Source organism: Daldinia decipiens (genome assembly GCF_022478715.1).
Source record: "Daldinia decipiens strain CBS 113046 unplaced genomic scaffold F4813scaffold_28, whole genome shotgun sequence".
Taxonomy (NCBI): Eukaryota; Fungi; Ascomycota; class Sordariomycetes; order Xylariales; family Hypoxylaceae; genus Daldinia; species Daldinia decipiens.
Window position 1 is genome coordinate 339,995 of NW_026054571.1, and position 21,373 is coordinate 361,367.

Below are 21,373 nucleotides of genomic sequence, written 5' to 3' on the forward strand. Positions count from 1 at the left end.
CGGTGTCTGTCCTTAGCCCGTACTGGATGTAACCAAAATAGTCGACTAAGTAAGGTTTAGTACCCATACGCGCGCATCCGCCTGTAGAGCACATATAGAGTCGTATGTGGTGTTGCTGTTACACATGTACCTCCCGTCGAGTCCAAGTAGCTTTCATCCAATCCCATCCTGCCGGTCAAAAAAATTGGGGCCCAGGGCCTAGTCGACGATTACTTCAGATGCTCATCGCCAAGGTAATTAGTAGAAGGCCCTCTAGTGATTTGGATGTTTCGAAAATTAACTGTTCTCTATTATGTCGAAGCCATACCAAAATAACTCAAGAGATTTTTCGAATTGGGATATTAAAAGTGGAACTAAGAAATAAGAGAAAATTAAAGATGACGAATCGTAAAGCCGGGAAAGGCAGCCCCCGCTAATCATCCCCCTTCCCCCCTTGTAAAAATACCATGCAGCTCTAAGTATCCATTGCAGAAACCCGGCTCTGATTTGCATCTAGGTCTGAGCTGTATTTAGCACGGGAGCTGCCCTGGTTGCTACATAGATCTCATGAGTTTAGAAAATCCTTGAAGAAAAGGACGTTTAAAGCTGCGGGGATCCCCATCTGCGCCACGGAACCAAGAGCTTATGGCGATGCGACTTACCCAAAATAGTATCAATGCAGATCCTCTATACGGCTTTTTCCTACATAGGTAGGCATAGTTGCAACAGGATATAAATAGGCAGATCTCGCCAGCGTGCGGGTGGCGTCACAAGTTTCAACACCTCGCTGCGAGCTGTCAACCTGCCGTCTAAGTGCAAATACCTAAAAGGGCGCTATACCAAGTAGTAAGGTGCACGAATAGCTATTGCTAGTCGGTGCCAAGGTGAAGCGACCTACCATCTCGAGAGATCTGATACAAGGATTGTGGCGGCGAACAAGCTATCAACCTAATAATCTCATGGACGATGCGGGAGATGAGAGACGGTAGTCGCAGTTCCCGGGCAGCCGTGTTTTCAACATCTCGCGCAAGCTAGCCTCGGGTCTGAACCCACATCACGCGATTCTGCGCGCATGAACAAGGGTTTTACTGTCGCGAGACGTAATTTCGGTCGGCGCAACGGTTTGCTGGCTGACCACAGAACGCCTCCGCCATTCCAACCTGAAACTGCCATATCGCTTGGAGATACCCACCCTCACCGTCGCGAAAAAGGTCCCGAAATAGTGTTCGCAGAAGGAATTAGGAATTAGATCCAAAGTAACGTTGAATCTCCGCGTGCCGGCATACTCAAGGCATTGTTCGGTTGTTGACTATCGAGATTCGGCTTAGCTGAGTTGACGCGCAACAAGGTGCATTGCGTGCATCAATTGGATATCTTGGATAGCCGCGCGAGATGAGGCGTATTTTTAGGTTGGTTATAAGATCGATTTTAGATTTTAGCTCCATTGGAAGTCGGGAGCTATGAACTACATCATTGGTACCTATGAGTATGCTCCTTACCGTATGCAGGTACATACTATTTGTAGGATGTAGCCGTGTACAAACAAACCCTAATCCAAGTTAAGGCGTCTTGCATGCTCTGTATACGTTACTTCCGTCTGTTACGCAGTATAATCGTACATAGGTAGGTAGGTGCATACCTTACATGTAGGTAGGTAGGTAGGTATCCAAGGAAACAACACCCAGAGCTATAATCCTAGGAAGGTATAGGTCTAGGTAGTCTAATTGAACATACATATGTATAGGTACCTAACCTTACCTATATAAACTGGGGGGTGTTAGACCCCGGGTTGACAACCCCCCAACTAGAATACTCGTCAATCTAGATAATATATTCTGTAATTAATTCTTATTATTCAATACCACTATGCAAGGTCTAAAGTTAACGGTCGTTAGTTGTAGGGCTGAGCTGAAATGCGACAATACCTGTAGTAAATCTCTATAGTAAAACGAAGACGCTCATAACATTCAATTGATTCTATCATATGCACTTCGCATTCAGATATTATGAGTACCTACCTACCTTAGTACCTTGTGATGAATATACACCTTAATATTTCCATGTGCGTCTCTTTTCTCATTAACGTAAGGTCGTGGTTTCTCCGTGTGTTTCCATCCCTTCGCTGTGGAAATGCAAGCTGTACGCCGTAACCGTAACAAGACAAGGAAGGTACGGCGCCGTATCGATAAGGCCTTACCCAGGGGTACCTAGCTCTTTTACAGTGATGTCAGGACCAGGGCATGTCAGGGAAAGAACCTTAGTGCTTCCCTTCAATTGCAACACCTCTTACACTTCCTCACTTTCTACATAATGTTTTCGTCCGTATAAGCTTCCGCACTCATGCAACATAATGGATCCTCTTCTCCATAACTCTCCTCACGGGCGATTTCCCCGTAATTACCTTAAGGTCCTGTAACATCCATATTAACGAGGAGTGAGATATCATTACTCAGGGTCTCTCAATGGCACACTTCGTCACGATCAAGGTTGTACGTTGTACAGAAAAAGCCACCTCGTTTTCATCTTAACCTATGCCTGAGTAGTATCCACGCTTCTGAGACTACAATATTGGGTCTCGAAAATTATGGATAAGACTATGCAGGAAGCCGTCCCGGAGTTCTAAGTTCCAGCTGGTGACCGGACCCCGAGATCAAGGAACGAACTATGGAGGACGGGAACCGACTTTACCTAGCTGGAGGTCTTCTTGCTACGGTTTACCTTATGTAGGTAGCTACCTAAGACAAGCTCAAATACATACAGCATGACGGTTGTCCGAAACTCCAAGCCACGTACGCCAACTCGCTACACCTCAATCTCGCTCTATCAAAAAAAGGAATTTTCATCGCCTCTCTGACACATACGTTAATATACAACATGTGGACTTCCTAGCACTTTAATAACCCAAACTTCTCTCCACCCTTTCATAGCGCTCTCTATCTTGGCCGTTCGAGACCAGATATCAGAAATGATACAGGTTATAATAATCAACCCTGGCTCTTCACATGCATGGTCGACGAAGTGCTGGACCTATATCGACGCAGATCTGCAAGGCGGATCCTTGGCACCACCCTGTTGCTTCCGCCACATCGTACGGTTGAACTGGGACTTACGAAGGACGTCTCAAGGAACGTGCCGATTGGGCAGGCTTATGTTCAGCCAAACGCCGGCCATGGAGATTACACCGGATTGCACTGCAGGTAGAATTTAGATTCTGACTTCTCGGCGTTTTATCCCCCTTGTCTCCTCGCTACCTATGTTGGGTACGTATGGGTAACCCTCGCAGTAACACGTTTACTTCTTCTCTTCTAATCAGCAGACTACGTGAAGCGTATCCGAGACCCTAACGGTCAAACGGGAGTGGCCCAAGCCACATTAATACTCTAGCTTGCGAACTCTACCTAATGTACTTTGTATCAGCTCCCTCGCAATAGGATAGACCAACAGCGTTCAGGTGCAATACGCACTGCTTGTTCACGTGTCATCTAGCCTGCTACGATTCTCACACGGCTGAACAGTATTAAGCACGCTTGGTGAACGGACAACCTCAACATATCGCCGGCATGGTTGAAAATTGCTGAGCAAGGATAGTACCTCTAGCACGTCATGTCTACGGATTCTCATATATAATTCTCACCACGCGAACTCATACATTATTTCTTAACGATATAGCCTTTTAATTAGCCGACCCGTAGGTATCTTGCCATGAGATCCATCTACCTCATGGAACCTAACAGTGGAACATATACACGCCAAATTAAAATATTCAATTACGGTTATATCTCAAGCAGCAAACCAAAGACATTCTTCTGGCGGCTAGTGCAGATCTCTCGTTGATTGAAATTCCTAGGGCTATAATTGAAGATCCCTTGGAATTTGGAATGCAATTGCCGCTAAATAAATGCTTTACCTAGGGATTCCCATCATACCGAGCATTACCACGGCATTAAGACAGTATCCGTCCCAATTGGGGAGGTTCTTATTCACGGTATATTCCCCTTAGCCAGCAATATACCGCTCTAGAGCCTTCGTGTACCGAACAAGATGCCATATTCTATCCTATCGACAGGGTGTATTCACTCCGTCTCTGTTATCCTAGTCTCGGAAGTCAAACAGCTGCCCTCCGTGGTTTTGGTGCTGACTGACTTGGGTCCTCAGCGAGCCAACTTTCGAGATAAGGATACAGTATAACTAAAGATCTCTTATACAGGCGCGAATATTTATCATGATATGCGACTCCCTTTTGAATAAGTTTTAATCGACGAAGAATTAGTAACTTTTGAATACCAATAAGAGGATTGTTCCTATACCGTGCTCATTTTCCGCGTATCTCAATGCTAAGAGGTATGGGTGGAATAATCCCCGATATCATACATTGTATGGCATTTGGTTCACACTTCAAATACCTAGATGGGTAAAGTCTGAAGATGCTTGATCGTTCGCTACCGACGGTAGCTGTCCCGTTAGCTCCAACCGCTTTGGGAAATACCGGACAAGGATCAACTGGAGTTTACCACCGGCTAATACGGGTTTTCTTCCAAGAGGAAAGGTGTAGCCACCGGGCCAGTCCTGTGATATAATGCTGTTAGGAAACTGAGTACGGTCCCTGGTTTCTTAGGCCTCCGATGTCCCAGAATACAGCATTCCTACTGGTCAAAGATGTCACGACACCTATTCGCTCGCGGAACTTAAGCTTCACAAATCTCTGGCCTTTGCGGGACTAGCTTGACCGTTCTTGGCAGCCTGCGGACGTGTGGATGCGACACCTTACCTCCCGAGAAACTTGTGTAACTTATCCAAGCGCGGCTATCGGTAAGTTTGTCTGGCCGCCCTTGCTATATGGTAGATGTATGGTAGTGATGAGGCCATACATGCCGCACATCGCGCGGGAATGGAACACTAGAGTTGGACTCCAGCCGTCGATAGAAGGACCGATGCGTCTTGCAGGCCACCCCCACGTTCTAGAAAACTTTTCCGCTACCTTTCAACTACCACCGCCAAGCCCTTTCTTCCGAACGCCTCATGACATGTTTGGCATGCGGGTTAATTGAAGTGGCCACGAGGGTTTCGACACTTAGACTTGTTCAGCTAGTAAGGGCTCTCAATACAGATTCTGCATGCTAACACCTAGCTCAGGACAAGCATGTACTGGCTTCTGAAGGAATTTAACCAGCACAACTATTGACACCGGACGAGTGATCGAATAAGCTTTTAGGGCTTGGGGCTAATCGCTCTCGCGAATAATCTCATGGGAAGAGATATCGATACAAGCTCTAACCAGATGGTATGTCGGCTTGAGACAGTAGAATGAACACGCCTAAGCAGATTCCAGGTAACCTATATTCTAGGGTAAATAGGGTCTACTCACGGGCCCCGTCGTGAGTCTACTGCCCAAGTGTAGTCATATCATATGTTCTTAAATAGTGTGCGCTACAATACACGTCGAGGTGTAGTTAACGCTGGGAGCTGTATGTATACGTTAAATCCAATCGGTATTAAGGTAAATCGAAGTGTATGAGTCTGTGGTTGTTAATATTTAGGCGTGGCACGTGTCTAGTTAATCCAGCAAGTCTCACTGTATGTATATCTCATAGGGGTAGAGCTTCAATACAGACGTAGGACTATCATATTGTTATCTCTAAGTTTGGTACTAGAGCTGAACCCTTGAGTACGAAGTTGAGAACCCTATAACAACTTAGATTCAAGTAACAAGGTATGTTAGAAGGTAAACTATACTAACACATTTAAGAGATGACCCCTACGGCTTCATAGTCATTGAGAATATATAAGGAAAGTTGGAAGGACGCAAAGGACAATGTTTAATAAAGGCACAGGATAGATCATTACGTATTCGTGTTGCCACGCTCAAGACTGGTAAGGATTAAATCGCTCAATGATTTGTTTGGAATTATCATGTTTTGCTAATACTAAATATACGATACGCTAATGCGGATGTCAAAGTGATCATGTCAAATACCCATACCCAGAGCACCCCCTCGTGCTGCTTTACGCCATTGTCTCATTACTTGACGCTCATACGTCCTCCTTGGAGGCATGCTCGACGTTGGATACAGCGGCCTTATCGGTGAAGCCCATTTCGGCAGCGTAGGTAGAGTGAGGCACCCACTTGGCCGATGTCCTGGGCGTGGTCTCCTCCAACATGCGGTCCACCTGCTCCAGAGTCAAGCCCTTGGTCTCGGGAACTAAGAAGTAGGCGTAGACGAAGCAGATAGTGCAGAGACCGCCCCAGACATAGAACACCTTGGGACCAAGGTTGCCCTTGTCCGTGTCTACCATGTAAGGGGTGATGACAGCGATGATGCAGTTCCACAGCCAGTTGCTGGCGGTGGAGAGAGTGACACCGCGAGCACGCATGGGTAGCGGGTAGATCTCGCCGATGACAACCCAAGCTCCACTAGACAGATGTTAGCGTCTACTTGATCAAACGGAATAAAAGTCAAGAGGGTGGGGGGATGAACTTACGGGCCCCAAGTGCTGGCGAAGAAGAAGATGTAGATGCAGATGAAAGCAATCATAGTCTTAACAGCGGCGTCGGCTTGGGTCACTGTACCCAGAATGGCAACGATGAACTGGCAGACAACCATTCCAAGGGCACCCCAGATGAGTAGAGGTCGGCGACCGATCTTTTCCATACTCCAGAACGAGATAGGGGTCGAGCAGACGTTGACGAGCGTGGTGATGAGGGAGATTAAGAATGGGTTCTGAATGGTACCGAGTTGTTTGAAAAACTGAGTTCCGTAATAGAAGACAAAGTTAACACCGGTCCATTGTTGCATCATCTGCAGCGAAGTTCCTAATATCGTTCTCCTAAGGTTGCTGCTGCCCTTGAATATGGAGCCGCGGAAGCAGGTCGTCCAGGTACTCCAGTATCCTCCCTCGGGGGCAACCGACATCTCGTACTCGTGGTTCGCGATGATCTCGGCAAGTTCGTCCTGGATGTACTCAGACTCGACGGAGTGACCACGTAGGCGCCCAAGTACCGTGGCAGCCCTGTCAAGCTGGCCCTTCTTCACAAAGTATCGAGGAGATTCCGGGAGGACGAAGAGGCCGATGCCGAGGATGAGAGCCCAAAGCATCTGGAGAGCGATGGGAATGCGGTAAGATCCGCTGTCGTTTCGGTTTTGAGTGGCGTAGTCGACGGCCGATGCTAATAGCAGACCGATGGTCACGCAGAACTGATAACCCGAGACGAGGGCACCACGGATTTTGCGAGGGGCGATCTCAGACATGTACAGGATCAGAATTGCGGAAACGGCACCGACACCGAAACCAGCAACAACACGACCAGCGACAATAAGAGACAAGCCAGCCGAGGCAGTCTGAAGAGCAACACCGACAAGGAAAATTATACAGCCGCCGATGATGGTGGTACGTCGACCATACCAATCAGCTAGATCACCAGCAATAAGAGCACCTGATATAGTAGTCAGTGGATTAAATTCTTATACATAATATATATACATATATATACATATATATATATATATATATTATAGAACAAGGAACGGCCTTGGTCACCTACCGAAGAAAGTACCCGCAGACAGGATCGAAGTGATGAGAGACTTGTGATCGCCGGTGAGTTCACTGGCACCGGGGCCCTCGATTTGGTTGATGAAATAAGGCATTGCCATGACACCGTTGATATAACCGCTGTCGTATCCGAAGAAGATACCACCGAAGGCGGCAAAGGCGCACATGAGGTAGGCCTTGAGTGTAACCGGGGCCTCGACCCGGTTAGGGTCGGTGGACCCCTGGACCACGGCACCTCCCGCCATCGCGAACGAGACTCAAGTCGTCGACGTCGGATTGGTAGTTAGTTGTGAGAGGTCGATTGCTTTGCCGCAAGGCAGGTTTAGCAATACCAAGGTCTACTAAGCGCTGGGCAGCTGCTATATGCCAAGTACCCAGATAGGGTCGCGGAGGGGTGGTGGATAGTAGAGAAGGTAAGGAAGCGTGTGGGAGAGAGAGAGAGAAGGAGATGTGATACATCAAGGGGAGTCAGATCTTCTTAAATGCGCGTTGTGTGTGTGTGTATATGTATGTGTGTGTATGATCTTACCCAGGACCACGGCACGGTTGATTAACCCAGCCTAGATCTTTCTCGTCCAAGCTTTCTCCTGAAGACCCCACCTCCACCTCCACTCCCCGGACGAGATGAGCAGAAAGCAAGCGTCTCCACGTCTAAAGCACGAGGACAACCCGCAAAATGACCAGAGCACTCCAGGCCCCAGAGGATAATCCCCTCGGGGTCACGGCCTTGTAAACCTAGCTGGACCTAGCTCCGTCTTTAGTTCTCCGTCTGTAGTTTAAGTGGATTACGTTTCTCGAACGCGGCGAGGTGCCAAAGTTTGGGAGGTATGGGAGGTATGGGAGGTATGTAGGTTGCATTCATCCCGAGCTTGTTACACGCGTCATGCATCCGACGGCGGTATTCTGACCCCCACAATATGTATGTTACTCTCTGCTTCGAGAATCTTTTGTTTGCTGAATGTTGAATGTTGAATGTTTCATTCACCAATTATTGATCCAGTTGTCATAATCGTTCTTGCGTTGTGGTTAAACCAAATTTACCTTTTATCTATTTCCGTAGGTTTCGAGAACGCTGGTCCTCGACGATTGACAAAACAAACAGGAAAATAGTTCATACCGTAAAACATCTACATAGGATGACTCGCTTCCTAATCCGAACATGCCGTATGTATTCTCGGCCTAATCCATACACCATTATCCCATGGGGAACTCGGGGATGCAATCCTGTCATGGTTAATGTCAAAAGATGTCACGCCCGCCATGGCAGATCCAGCGCGAACTCGGTCTAATAGGCTCGTATCAGGGTCGAAAGCAAGCGAAGAAGCAAGGCGGAGCGCAGCACCAACCCGGTTCTAGTCCCCGTACTACGGGTGAAGCCCCGAGGTGAAGGAACCGTGTGGCAGGAAAGAAGACCAAAGAAAAAAAAGGTTCTTTTTTGCCTCTTCCCCATACTTGGCTGCTATGTAGCACACACACTTACTTACGATCCCCATCGTCAAACTTCCAAGGAGGTCACACGAGAACTCCCACCGCCTATTGGCCGAGAGATGCACTACACATTAGGTATTGCCCCTTACCCCAGAAAGGCCCCTTCTTTTCCTTCACACCGGACCGACCGGTGTGAAAGTACGGAAGGACATTAATATAGTTAACCAAGAAAACTACTCTCTGCACTCCTAAACGGCCGACATACAGTAAAGATGGCAGGAGAAAAGAAAAAGAGAGAGAGAGAGCCAGCATCTGGTCCTGACTCGGTACACTCGGCTTCATTGTGGAGCCGCGGCGATAGCGTCGGCCGTTTTGTCGTTGGCTCGACGGGGCCCCTTGATAATGCGGCTCCGCGCCCATAGTTTTGGCGCGCGGCCATTGGTCGGGGCCCCTAGTTGCGCTAGCACGGGTTGATTTTACGTGTACCGCGCTCATCTCCTAAGGCCTGCTTGGTTCTAGAAGGCCCTGGTCCGTGTCGGGTACCTTGACCAACCAACCAACCAATCTTTTTTTTATGCTTAGTTAATACCTAGGTACCTATGTCAGATTTCTGCGAGGTCAGGGGCAAAAGGATATGTAATATGTATTAGAGAAAAAATATTTGTTAAGGGCGTGACTGGCAGACTTAATTGATTGATTACTAACCTATTAATTCGATAATGGTCAATTGAGTGTTTTTATTTACCTAGGTAACTACGTAGTTTGAGTTAGGTACAATACCTTGATACTTGGCAACTAAATCCAAGTGGGTTTATGATTCCCCATTCATACCCAAGGAGGTATGTATGTATTTCCCTGAACCTGGTATTATCAAACGATTTAAAAGGGACTTTGGTAGCGGAGACGGTCCGACTCGGTCTATTTATTACCTATTCTGATAAATTTCTACCGCGATGGACTGATTGGTCCTGCACGTATGCGAAGTTATCGATGGCCATTGTAAGGGTGTAAGGATCAATTATTCAATTCATCGTCTCTTAACCATCTCCAAGTAGCAATCTTTTCGAATGCAGTAACCTATGCATGTATGTCTTTTCTCGACGACCTCTTATTATTACTTAGGTACACTACTTCTAACATCTACCGCATATCTTAATTACGTCACGCGAGATAGACTGCGTCTACCCTTGTCATCTGTCACTGCTATTTTTTTTTTTCCCTGGTCGTCAGGTCATATGCCGCAAGTTAGAAATCATTCTAGGTTAGACTCTTCTCGGCGGTACCGAATCCATCCTTCATACTAACAACCACACCAAGGCAAATCGTGAAGCTGTCTATGTAAACTTCAATATTAGGTAATTATTAAAAATACGCACTTCATGCCAGCATTCATCTTCAGTTTTATAGCTTAATTCTCTCTTGCTTCACATGCGTTGATTTAGAGTTAGGTAACTGTAGGACATTTTAATATACGGATCAATCACTGGTACTTTTACAATAAGTTAGGTTAGTTAAGCTTTGGGTAATCAAACAATTCACTATTCACTAAGACGCAAATCCATAGCAGCAGCAAATCCTATTTTCTCTTGAATACATAGCGTCCGCCGCGCATAACGCACAGCAATCCGCATTACAACTATACATTGAACGTCAACATACATGCATGGTATTTGATATGTGATTGATATCAACCAACGTCTCTTCTCGTCTCGTCTTGTCTTGTCTTGCGGCAAACCTGCCCGTCAAATCGTGCCTTATGCTGCCAAGCGAAAAAAAAAAAAAAAAAAAAAAAAAAAGAAGTCTTGCCTTCGCGTGAGAAGGTAGAGTACAAAGTGAAAAAAAAAAAAACATGATCAAAATCATATCCATGCCAGCCGTGCTAAACGCAAGAAAAAAGACAACCGAAAAAAGACAAGACATGTCAGAAAAAAAAGGTGATCCGATGGTTTCCCTTTTGAAAAACATATAAAAAAATGCAGTGCTCCTCGCCTTAAACCCGAAAACGCCACGCAAATGCAGACAGATGAGCATGTAGGTATATACTGCACCACCGCCACTGCCCGGCCACAAGTACACAAGCCACCGGCCGCCATTAATAAAACCAACCAGCGCGTAGCCTAGCTTGAGTCCAGTCCAGTCCGGTCATCCGTAGGGTCCTCGCCCTCGTATCCCCATCCTTAGTACCACAGTAGCACGTGCGCCTTAGCAGCAGTAGTAGTAGAACCCCGGAATTTGGGGTTTGGTTGGACAGTTTTAGTTTCATTTCTTCTTTTCCTTATTCGTTTCGTTTCGTTTTTGGTCTTCCCCTCATCAGACGCAAACCCACTCTGCAAACACGCACCATCGCGCTGTCCGGTCCGCGAGCACCAGGCCGCGCCAGACGCCGCGCTCAGAACACTTAATGATGGTTTCCCACGTGCCGCCGTCGCTGGCCTCCTCGTCGGCGCTGCGGCCTCCCACGCCGATCCCGGACCTGCCGACGCGCTCCTCTTTGCGCATGAGCCGCAGGATCTTGCCGCCAGGTGTCTGGATTGCTAGCTTAGCCGGCTTCTTACCTGCGATGCTGCCCGTAGCCGAGCTCGGATTCGACCCCGCCGCACTACTGCTGGTCATGCTCATGGCGCTGGCCGGCCGCGCGAAGGGCACCGGGCTCGTACCTCCTGGGTTGCTGCCCGTTCCGCCTGCCGGACTGGATGGGTGTTGCCGGATGGCGAAGACGAAGGTATTGTTGAGTGCCAACCGCTGACACTGCGGCTGAGCAACGTAGATATCGTGACGTTGCGCATGCGGTGTCGGGTGGCGAGTAACAAACTCGTAAGGCGGATTTTCGCCTGTGTGAATGATCGGCAAGGCAAAGGCGAGAGGGTGCGGGATGTCTTTAATACTATGCATAAGACCGCGCTTGCCAGCGTACACCTTCAAGATGCCGCTGCCCTCGTCGCCTGGTAGAAGCGCCTTTACCGTGTATCGTTTTATGCCGCCGTACCAGTCGGCTTGCGCAAGTGCGCGTTTCTTCACTATTTCGCCGCTTTCGAATAAGTCGCCGTCTGCGTCTCGTGTGAACCCTTTAGTTTCGACTTCGGCCGCCACTTCGATATCAGGGGGCACGTTGAACTTGATGTGTACCATCTCGAGGTCTTCGATACGAGTTAACGACGTATTGTAATCCACCATGGAGATCATCTGCTTGAAGAACGGAGGGCAGACGCCGGGTAGGTTGAGTAACGTTTCATGAGATACAGGTGGGCAGATATGTTGTTGGCTATGGTGCTCGGGAATGTGAGTCCAACAAAGCTCGACGGGACGAGCGAGGAACCACCAAAACTCCGCGGTCGAATTGCTAGCGCTCGAGTACAAGCCCCGACGGGAATTGGTAGGACTTGCAAGACAACAATCCATCATGCGCCATTCGTTATCAATAATAACGGCATTCCACCAATGGTTTGATCGAGGCATTATAGTCGTTTCGGGGACCTCGCCGGGAGCCTTGAGGTAGCCACGGATGACTTCAGAGTGTATGCCAATCGCAGTACACATCTCGTGGACGAGAACAGCATATTCTTGGGGACATGCTCGCTTTGTCTGGATCACTCGCCGCGTATCCACATCCCCTTCGTAATCTTCCTCCCAATTCACATTCTCCGCGACCCAAGTGAAAATTGCCCGGAGACGTTGGACGTCACTTTTGTATGGTCTGCATACGTAAGTCGTGGCGAGGGACACGGCTGTCGTCATCGGCGGTAAACTATTGATGAAGCGAGAGTTCTTATCGACCTGGCTCAGATTTATGACCTGATAATTGATGGGTTCGTGAACCGGCATTCCGTCAGCTCCTTCATCCCCTTCGACGCTCTCATAAAGCTCATCGACGGGATCTATCGCCGGGTAATCTAACATTAAGCAACGATCTTTTCGCTCGTTACGCTCGTTTTTGCTCAACGTATTCGATCGGTTAACATCCCTCCGTACTTGGACCCAGTCCCCATCGTTCCTGAGCCCCATATCTGTGGCTGGGTCTCGCAATAGGTTTGTGCTACTAGCTCCTGTAATTGCTGATATCCCGAGAGCTATCGAGCGCTTAGACGGCGAAACTTGCCCAGACCCCGGGCTCATCGCAATACTACTACGACCACTGGCAACACCAGTCTTTGTTGCCTCTAGAATCCTTTTAATGAAATTTTGCTTCTTAGGTTTAGCACTTCCAGGCTGCACGAGACCCCCAATAGGCGCAATCCCGTCTTCGTTGAAGGCAACCTGTGACCGGGGACGCAAAGCTGACGTGGAGTGACTTGGGTGATACGACACTCCGGTAAACGGCGTGGTTGGGCGATTCGCATCCCAATCTTCCTCGTCATCACCGTCTCGGAATCCCAGTGCGCTCCGTGCTCGTTTTTGCTTCCTAGCCAGACTACCAGCACTCGTAGCGCTAATTCCGCCTGCGGACACGCCACTCATCAGACTTCGGTTCGTGCTATTTGTCATTATACTTCGGTTGCCGGAAGAAGCGTCTGTCGAATTGGTCTTCGTCGTCCCTGTTCTATCCAGCTGCTGTCCGATGTCATAGAACGACTTCTGCTTGCGGATGGATTTACGGTCTCCAAAGAAGTGATCACCTATCGAAGACTTAGGTCGGCTATATAGGGGGTTCTTAGGCGGCGGCGGCGGTGGGGGGGCTGTATCCTCTTCATGATCACGATGATCCAGGACTCCTGCGCTTGAGCTTTTATGATGCATCTTGCGAAGACGTGTCTCCATTCTTTCCACATAATTACTTATCTGCGGAAGTGGTTGCTCTGGAAAACTGCTACTGTGATGTGTATTATCCTGGGGCGAGCCGCCGTCAAAGGATCCGTATCCCGAATCTTGAAACGGCAGACCAATGGATGTTAGCGGTCTTGGTTGATGCCCTTTCTTCTTTGTTCGATGATGGACTAAGTCGAAGGACTCGGGAGACCATGGGTCCAACGGTGGCTCAGGTGACTCTGCCTCGTGTGCCATTCCTAACGCGTCTAGTTGCTCAATTACGCCGTCCATAGCTTCACGTAATGGCGAAGGGGTAAACCCGTCAACGGCTGGGGAGTGAGGACTCGGGGAAGGGACCCGCGGTGTATGATATCCTTCATGGGGACGTCGGTTGTCATAAGACGCATTTGACGCGGTCGAATTTCCCCTGGCGATAACGTGACGATGGGGCGGTGGAGCAGGGGGCGGAGGTGAGTCGCGCTCTGCTCCAGGCCGGTACGGCTTAAAACTAAATGACGGGGCCGGCGACGGTCCTCTCGATCCATAGTGTTGCACCGGCGAGGGTGGGATGGGGGAGGGTTCTCGTTGATAGTTGTATGACTGCGGCGGAACAGGGGATGGACCCCTGGAGCCATATGAATGTATAGGGGGGGCAGGAGATGCGGCTCTAGGCATATATGAGCTAGCTTGAGGAGGGGGAGGCGCAGGCGACGGGGCTCTCGATTCGTGCCGCCGAAGCTCAGATGGCGACGGATCGCGGTCGATATTCCGAATAGCCTGGCGCGTACTATTCCTAAATGAACTGGCTGAATTCTTTCGGGGCGGTGTGTTAGAAAGCTTCCTTATTACCTCGGGCTGCTTTATTATCTCGGGTTGTTTCGCGGTTGTGTAGTGAGGTGCTTTCGCGTAGGCCTCAAAAGGCTTTCGAAAGATTCGCGACTTAGATTTCTGCGGCGCATTCGTAGGACTCGGCGTGTTACTTGTTGTCAATGGGCTCACCGACCTGGTTATCGGTCGGAAATCTTGAGGTAATACCTCGACGAAGTTGGACGGGAAGACGCCAACAGTCTTGTTGCGCCGCAATCTGCCTGTCCACCATGACCCATCCCCCGCGTTTAGACACTCTATTAAGTCTCCCTCAATGAATCCCAGGTCGTGTTGGGACTGAAAGGAAGGTTAGCAAAGTAAACAAAGTCACCGTGATATCCCAAAAAAATCAAATGCATACTTCTCCTCCCCAAGAATATACGGCTCTACACCAGCACGGAAACCGCGTGGGTAGCGGCGGTGCTGATCCCATTGTGCCGATATTCGAAGTCTTGGTAGTCGTCTATTCGCCAGGTTGAAGGTGTAGCGTTGGCATAGGTAAATCAGACAGACTCGGCGAATTTGAGTTTATTCTGAATTCCTGGCGGCGTATTCGGCGGTTGCTGCAGGGTGATGGAGTAAACACGCAGAATACGCAGTTGAGAAAGTCGGTAGAGTCAATAGCATCTAAGGGCGGTGTGGTTGCTCGTGGGGACTCAAAGGGATCAACAAGACGGTACAATAATAGCAATAATACTAGCAATAATACGCTGTATTATTATTATGGTTATTAAACCGTACTAAGCCCTAAGCACAAGTCAACGGTAGGGGTGTTGAAGGTTGCAAACGTAGTAAAAAGCAGTAACGGGAAACTCTGGAGAATGCCAGCACATCAATTCAGATCTTTGGATTGTGATTGGGATGTTCTGGGTGTTAGAACATAACTAAAGTTCAATATTAGAAGCTCGGGGCGGTATTGGAACAGGTTACAGTTAGTTACCTTAGCGCAACCACCGAATAAAAACAGAGGGGTCTCGTAATCGTTGCTGGGTAACCACTAAGCTTTGAGACCCATAAATATAGCGGCGCAGGGTGTTTCCTTCCCGCACTTACATTAAGTATGAGTACATACGTCACTATGTACAGTATCCAAGGTCTTGGATAATGCAATTGTATACTAAGGACCTTATCAACATGCCTAAATCAGGATTTACAAACGGAGCATTAATAACATTATTTCCTATAGATATTAAAAGAAATTCTAAAAGGAAAGAAAAAAATTATTAAATTTTTCTTTGTAATAATAAGAATACAAATTTAACTTTCAATCCAGCTTCATAAATTAATTGCCATTGTTAAATAAATATATATGCACATACATTAGGTATTGTACATAGTAATGTCAATTGGTATGATGTGAAACCACAACATGCACAATCATGGAGCAATGTAGGTATGTACCTATGTATGTACATATGATACACCTCACGCACATAAGGCTTAAAGTACCGATACACCAATGACTGGATGCACCTTGTTTACCCCATACCTGCCCAATTCACAAATCAGACGGGAATAACATACCCTAGCAAAGCTCACAGACCTGGTTCGCATTAGATGTACCAAGTACATGCATGTATATCTGTCGATGGCACTAATGTACTATGTAAGCCCTGGCATGTAATGTAAGTCACCAGAGGATAGCTGCGTCTATTGTGTGCTTTCTATATGCATCCTTTTCCGCTTTTTTACCCTTTTTTTCTTTTTTTTTATATTTGTCGGATAGCCACCATGAGAAACATCACGAAGTCACAGGAGAAAGATCTGTTGAGTTTCCCCCCCTGCTGTTCAAACGGTAAAGGCTATCTGACGGAGTGATCATCTTATTAAATTTCCTAGATTCGGCACATCCATAAGTACATGACTACGGATAACGGATAACGGCCAGGATACCACGGATAACACCTGGAAAGCTCCTAATAAGCTCTACGCTACCCCCAAAACAGCAATCTGTTGTTGGTCATAGCTCCTTTTTTAGAGCTTATTACCATTTTAGAGCTTTGTTAACCCTTGTGCCCTGACAACGGGCTTCTCCAACAATTATCACAGATTATTATCGCTTCTTACCAAAGATCCTCCCTGGCACTGGTTTAATTACCAGCCGTCGCAGCTCTTCCCAAGTCTTCCTAGGTCTTCCTAGCAACCAGACTTGAATCCCCGCGTCGCTCTTTTTGCTGTTTGTATAATACATAGCAACCCGTCTTCCGCATTGCGCCGTTTGGTGTTAAAGATCTTGCGTCCCTTGATCTCTGGCTACTCTTACCGCTTTAAAGTGCGAGTCTCGATCTTTACTTTCGTCTTTACTTTCGCTAAGCTTTCGCTAAACTACCTAAAGCTTCAACATTTCGCAATCCTACAAGCTATAAGACGAGTTGCAAACACCATAGCCCTAGAGCAGGTGCTCTGCTGGCAACATGGGGTCCGAAGCTATTGCAAGTCATTATCAAGTCCTTGAGGAACTTGGCCGTACGTGTTCGCCTCGGTTCTAACCACGCCGTAATCTGGCATATGGACAGTGCGCGCTGACCTTGTATCTCATGTAGGTGGTAGCTTTGGAATAGTATACAAGGGCATTGAAAAAGCAACAGGCGAAGTTGTTGCTATCAAGCACGTAAGTGGCCCATGGATCGCAAACCCTGGCGCATTGGTCGAAGCTGCTAATTCAAACTGTACAGATTGACCTTGAGTCTACTGATGATGATATCCAAGATATCCAGGCTGAGATCTCAGTCTTGAGTACCTGTGCTAGCTCCTACGTAACGCAGTACAAGGCTAGCTTCTTGCGGGGAAGCAAGCTCTGGATTGTCATGGAATACCTTGGAGGTGGATCCTGTCTTGACCTGGTAATTATATCTCGCTACGCTGCGCACGGTTTCTACATCTGACATATTATTCTTCCTAGCTCAAACCTGAACCATCAGTTTTTAGTGAGACGCATATTGCTATAATATGTCGCGAACTACTTCGCGGTCTAGAGTACCTCCATGCCGAGGGAAAGATCCACAGAGATATCAAGGCTGCCAATATCCTCCTCTCAGAGTCGGGCAAGGTTAAGTTGGCCGACTTCGGTGTCGCAGCTCAGCTTACAAACATTAAATCGCAACGCAATACCTTTGTTGGCACGCCCTTTTGGATGGCGCCCGAAGTCATTCAGCAGGCCGGCTATGACTTTAAAGCTGACATCTGGTCTTTGGGAATCACGGCTATCGAAATGGCAAACGGAGAGCCGCCCCACGCCAATCTCCACCCCATGAAGGCTTTGTTTCATATTCCAAAGAACCCACCCCCTAGACTAGAGGGTAATTTCTCAAAAGACTTCAGAGACTTCGTATCACAGTGCCTCATGAAGGACCCGGATCGCCGGCCTTCAGCGAGGGACTTGCTAAAGCACCGATTCGTTAGATCTTCAGGAAAAGTGGAAGCGTTACAAGAGTTGATCGAACGACGACGCAAGTATGATGCCACAAAAACCAAGAAGAGAAGCAGGGCATTCTATCAAGAAACGTTACGAGACCTCTCTCCGAAGGACGAGCAAGATGAATGGGTCTTCGATACGGTCAGGTCCGTCGTTCCCAAACAACCAACTGTCAAGTCTCGGAAACCATCCTCAATCTTCTCTACTGAAGAAGCATTGCGTAGGATGGACCTCAAGGATGCCCCGTTGCAACCTTCGTCACCAGCTCCAGCCCCAGTGACGATGCGTAAGGCTACGATGCGGAGACAATCCTCTCTGGCACAGATTTCTAATTCTGGGTCTGTACGTGGTCCACTAGCCCCTGCAATTAGACGTCCTCTCCAGCCAGACATGTCGTTCGGTAACTCGGGGTCGTCACAACGTCTTTTCAGAAGAGTGCCTTCCGACAGTTCCACATCTGGCCAGGTCACTTCTTCAGACTCGATCCACATACTTTCGGACGAGAATAAGCGCCCTGGTGCTGTTGAAGCAACCAGCAAGGAGGCTGTGCTCGGACGGCGCTTATTCTCTAAGGCTGTCGAGCCTACACTCGCAGAGCTGCATGCCCAGACATCGAGTATGGAAAAGCGGGAGGCACTGGGTAAGCTATCCGACGCTCTTGCACTATTAGACTCGGTTGATCCTGAAGGTGCCTACCATCTTTTGCGCAATTTGAACTCTGCTATTTCGCAAGACACCAAGTTGTCAAGTGCATTCTTGCAGCAGAATTCGGGGGGTTCTATGAAGGGATTCGATCCCACAACACCACAGGGTACGGGTACGGTAGTTATTAAGAGTCAAACACCAACCAGCCAAAACCAAAGTCCAACAAAGCTTGTCCTAGCGGCTAGCAACCCTCATCTGAAGAGCCACAAAAGACGACAGGGGAGTGTGACAGTGAATGGTGTTGGTAGTCCTGAGAAGAGGGAGAAAGACCCAGAGAAGGTAGCACTGCAGGCAAAGTACCCCGGCCGCGATGCTCAGCCGGGTATGGAGCACTGTAAGCAGCTCTCGGACGTCCTGTACGGTCGATGGGTGGATGGCTTGCGCCTGCGTTGGCCAGGTGTCTAGTACGGATGCTGGGAGGCATTATCAACCAAGGAAACAAATGTTGCTTAGAGTAAGCGTATTTGGGAAGTTGATATGGTGTAAGATTAGGATGGGTCTACAAGACCCTAGGGACGTAATTGGACGTAACAGCAAACGACGGCGCAAAATAACGAACAGCTCGCGCTGAACACGGATGAATGGGGAACATGGACATGGCAGCTTGGACTTTAATGCGTTTTCTGCTACTGGGGGATCAGGGAGGGCTATAATCTTTCTGCATTTGGATCCTTTATTCCAACGACTGCTATTCGCATTGCAAGGGGTGTTTGGTGCGTCCATGTTTCATGTACATCATTGTAAAAGGTAAATAGGTACAAGGTTCGGATAGGCAGTTCAACGGTCAGATAGCTTGGTATCAAATACAAACTATAGTTTAAGAACTCAATCGGGCTTGACATTGAGGTATAAGATACGAGTGTAGTAGACATATTTACGAGTCATTTAACCTAGCCTCTGATGGACACTACGTATAATCAAGTCACGAAATCTGATTTAGTAAGTGCGATGTTCTGGTATTCACTCTAAACTAATATCTCATATAGAGATTTTTCTCGCAAACTGCCTGAGCACAATTGCCTCCCTTTTTTTGGTTTATATTTTTGCCTGTATCAGAACAGGCTACATGTAGTGAACCCCTTAATCCATCGCAACAAATTCTTAAAGAGTCTAGACTTTAGATAGTCGACCCTTAAACTGCGAGTGACAGCTTGCCAGTGCCGTAGTCGATGTTCCAGACGGGTTGGGAGGTCAAAGCATCGAGAGAGCCTAGAGTGTGTGGGCAGGTGGCTTGGTTGGCGCCAGCTGCAAGGGTGCACACCTCGTCGTAGCCTCTGGTGCACACCGGGTTGGCGATGTTGTACAGGGCAGTCTTGGTGTTGTCGCAGGTGCCGTAGAAGTTCATGCCGTTGGCAGCAGAAAGAGCAAGGCGGCCCTTGGGCTCGTTGATGAGATGGGCGCAGTCGGATAGGGGGGCGTTCTCCCAAGTGGCGTCGATTCCACCACCAACGGTGGGCGCGTCGCGAGCAGATTTGCCGGTGACAAGGTAGTTCCAGGCGTCATAGGAGATGTCATGGGCACCGCCCGAAGTGTCGACCTTGAGGAGGTGAACGGTGCGGCCGTTAGCAGAGACCTTGACGCACAGGTTGTCGCAGTCAACGTTGGAGGGCCAGTACGCCACGCGGTTGGTGTCGATCTTGCATCCTAGCACGCCGGCGGAGGACGAGTAGCGATCGTGGGGTGTTACGGAGATGCTGCCGCGGGCCCGGACAGGGGCGGGAATGGCTGAGGCACAGACGGCGACAGCCGAGGCGACGAGGGAGAGGGTCTTGCTGAAGAGCATCTTGGGCAATGATAGTGATTGGTAGTAATAATAGAGAAAGACTATGGTGAAGACTAAAGAGTGTCTGGGTTAGATAAGTAGTCTTGATAGACCTCTGACTGAATAAACAACTCTACACTGGGGAGAAGCAGATGTTTATATAGAAATCTATGGCGGGCGAGGGGATTCCGTCGTAGATGCCTCTGTTACAAAACCAAAGAGCTATTGCCCTCTTTCCGACACTAGAGTCACCAACATTCGCTCGAATCAAAGTAGATTATCACCATACAACCTGGCAACAGGAAACAACCACGCCCTTGTACCCAATCAACGTCCTAACAACGTCGGTACAACGTTCGTACCTGCACACAACCCTTTGTTCACATGGCAAGAAGTGGTTCTAGAAGGGCAATTACGGTGCCCTAGGCGGCCCGAGAGTACATCTCCTGACAGGTGCCAGCACAAATTCACTTGGAGTTATTTGCTATCTAGAGCCTGAATAGCCTCATTAGGAAAGTACGGCAGGTACTCTAACAAAAGACCCTAATTAAGTACCCTTCGGGGATGCGCGGTCTTTACAACTACGATATTTACTACAAACGGAATTCTTTTTTCTCCTTGAGGTGGAAACAGGAAGGTGACATAGTTATGGGAAGGATCGTAGCTGTTTCTGAAATGCCGACTTGGATCTTTTCTCGAGGTAGAATTAGACAAGGAATGCCTGGTGAGGGTTTTATTTTATTTTATTTTTCTTTCTCCTTGCATAGTAACATGCTTGACTTATAAATCTAATAGCTACCAACTACCAATTACCAATTACCAACTACCAAACTACCCAGGTACTTAATTAATATATCTATAGTCCCAATAGAAGAAGCCCGCAATATTTCTTGCATATGACCCTAACCTAGGTTAGTCCCAAGCGT

General features: G+C 48.1%; 5 protein-coding genes across 5 annotated transcripts; 1 reads left to right on the forward strand and 4 right to left on the reverse strand.

Moving 5' to 3' along the window:
- Positions 1-6,009: 6,009 nt before the first annotated feature.
- On the reverse strand, positions 6,010-7,772 carry F4813DRAFT_391518 (general substrate transporter; the record flags this gene model as incomplete). The annotated part of the gene is made up of 3 exons (XM_049247174.1): positions 6,010-6,391; positions 6,460-7,411; positions 7,520-7,772. 3 exons carry the CDS (start codon positions 7,770-7,772, stop codon positions 6,010-6,012), a joined length of 1,587 nt encoding a protein of 528 aa, XP_049097632.1.
- A 2,679-nt stretch (positions 7,773-10,451) lies between these two features.
- F4813DRAFT_158257 (uncharacterized protein) lies at positions 10,452-11,126 on the reverse strand. The gene has a single exon (XM_049239045.1). The coding sequence runs from the start codon at positions 10,984-10,986 to the stop codon at positions 10,606-10,608; it is 381 nt and encodes a 126-aa protein (XP_049097633.1). The 5' UTR covers positions 10,987-11,126; the 3' UTR covers positions 10,452-10,605.
- Positions 10,730-14,914, reverse strand: F4813DRAFT_366844 (uncharacterized protein). The gene has a single exon (XM_049244089.1). It carries the CDS (start codon positions 14,371-14,373, stop codon positions 11,266-11,268), a length of 3,108 nt encoding a protein of 1,035 aa, XP_049097634.1. The 5' UTR covers positions 14,374-14,914; the 3' UTR covers positions 10,730-11,265.
- A 1,361-nt stretch (positions 14,915-16,275) lies between these two features.
- On the forward strand, positions 16,276-19,575 carry F4813DRAFT_366846 (Pkinase-domain-containing protein). Its single transcript, XM_049244090.1, has 5 exons — positions 16,276-16,837; positions 16,901-17,031; positions 17,109-17,176; positions 17,241-17,408; positions 17,468-19,575. The coding sequence occupies exons 2-5, from the start codon at positions 16,980-16,982 to the stop codon at positions 19,088-19,090; spliced, it is 1,911 nt and encodes a 636-aa protein (XP_049097635.1). The 5' UTR covers positions 16,276-16,837; positions 16,901-16,979; the 3' UTR covers positions 19,091-19,575.
- A 242-nt stretch (positions 19,576-19,817) lies between these two features.
- F4813DRAFT_391521 (uncharacterized protein) lies at positions 19,818-20,468 on the reverse strand (the record flags this gene model as incomplete). Its single annotated transcript, XM_049247175.1, has 1 exon — positions 19,818-20,468. One exon carries the CDS (start codon positions 20,466-20,468, stop codon positions 19,818-19,820), a length of 651 nt encoding a protein of 216 aa, XP_049097636.1.
- Positions 20,469-21,373: the final 905 nt, after the last annotated feature.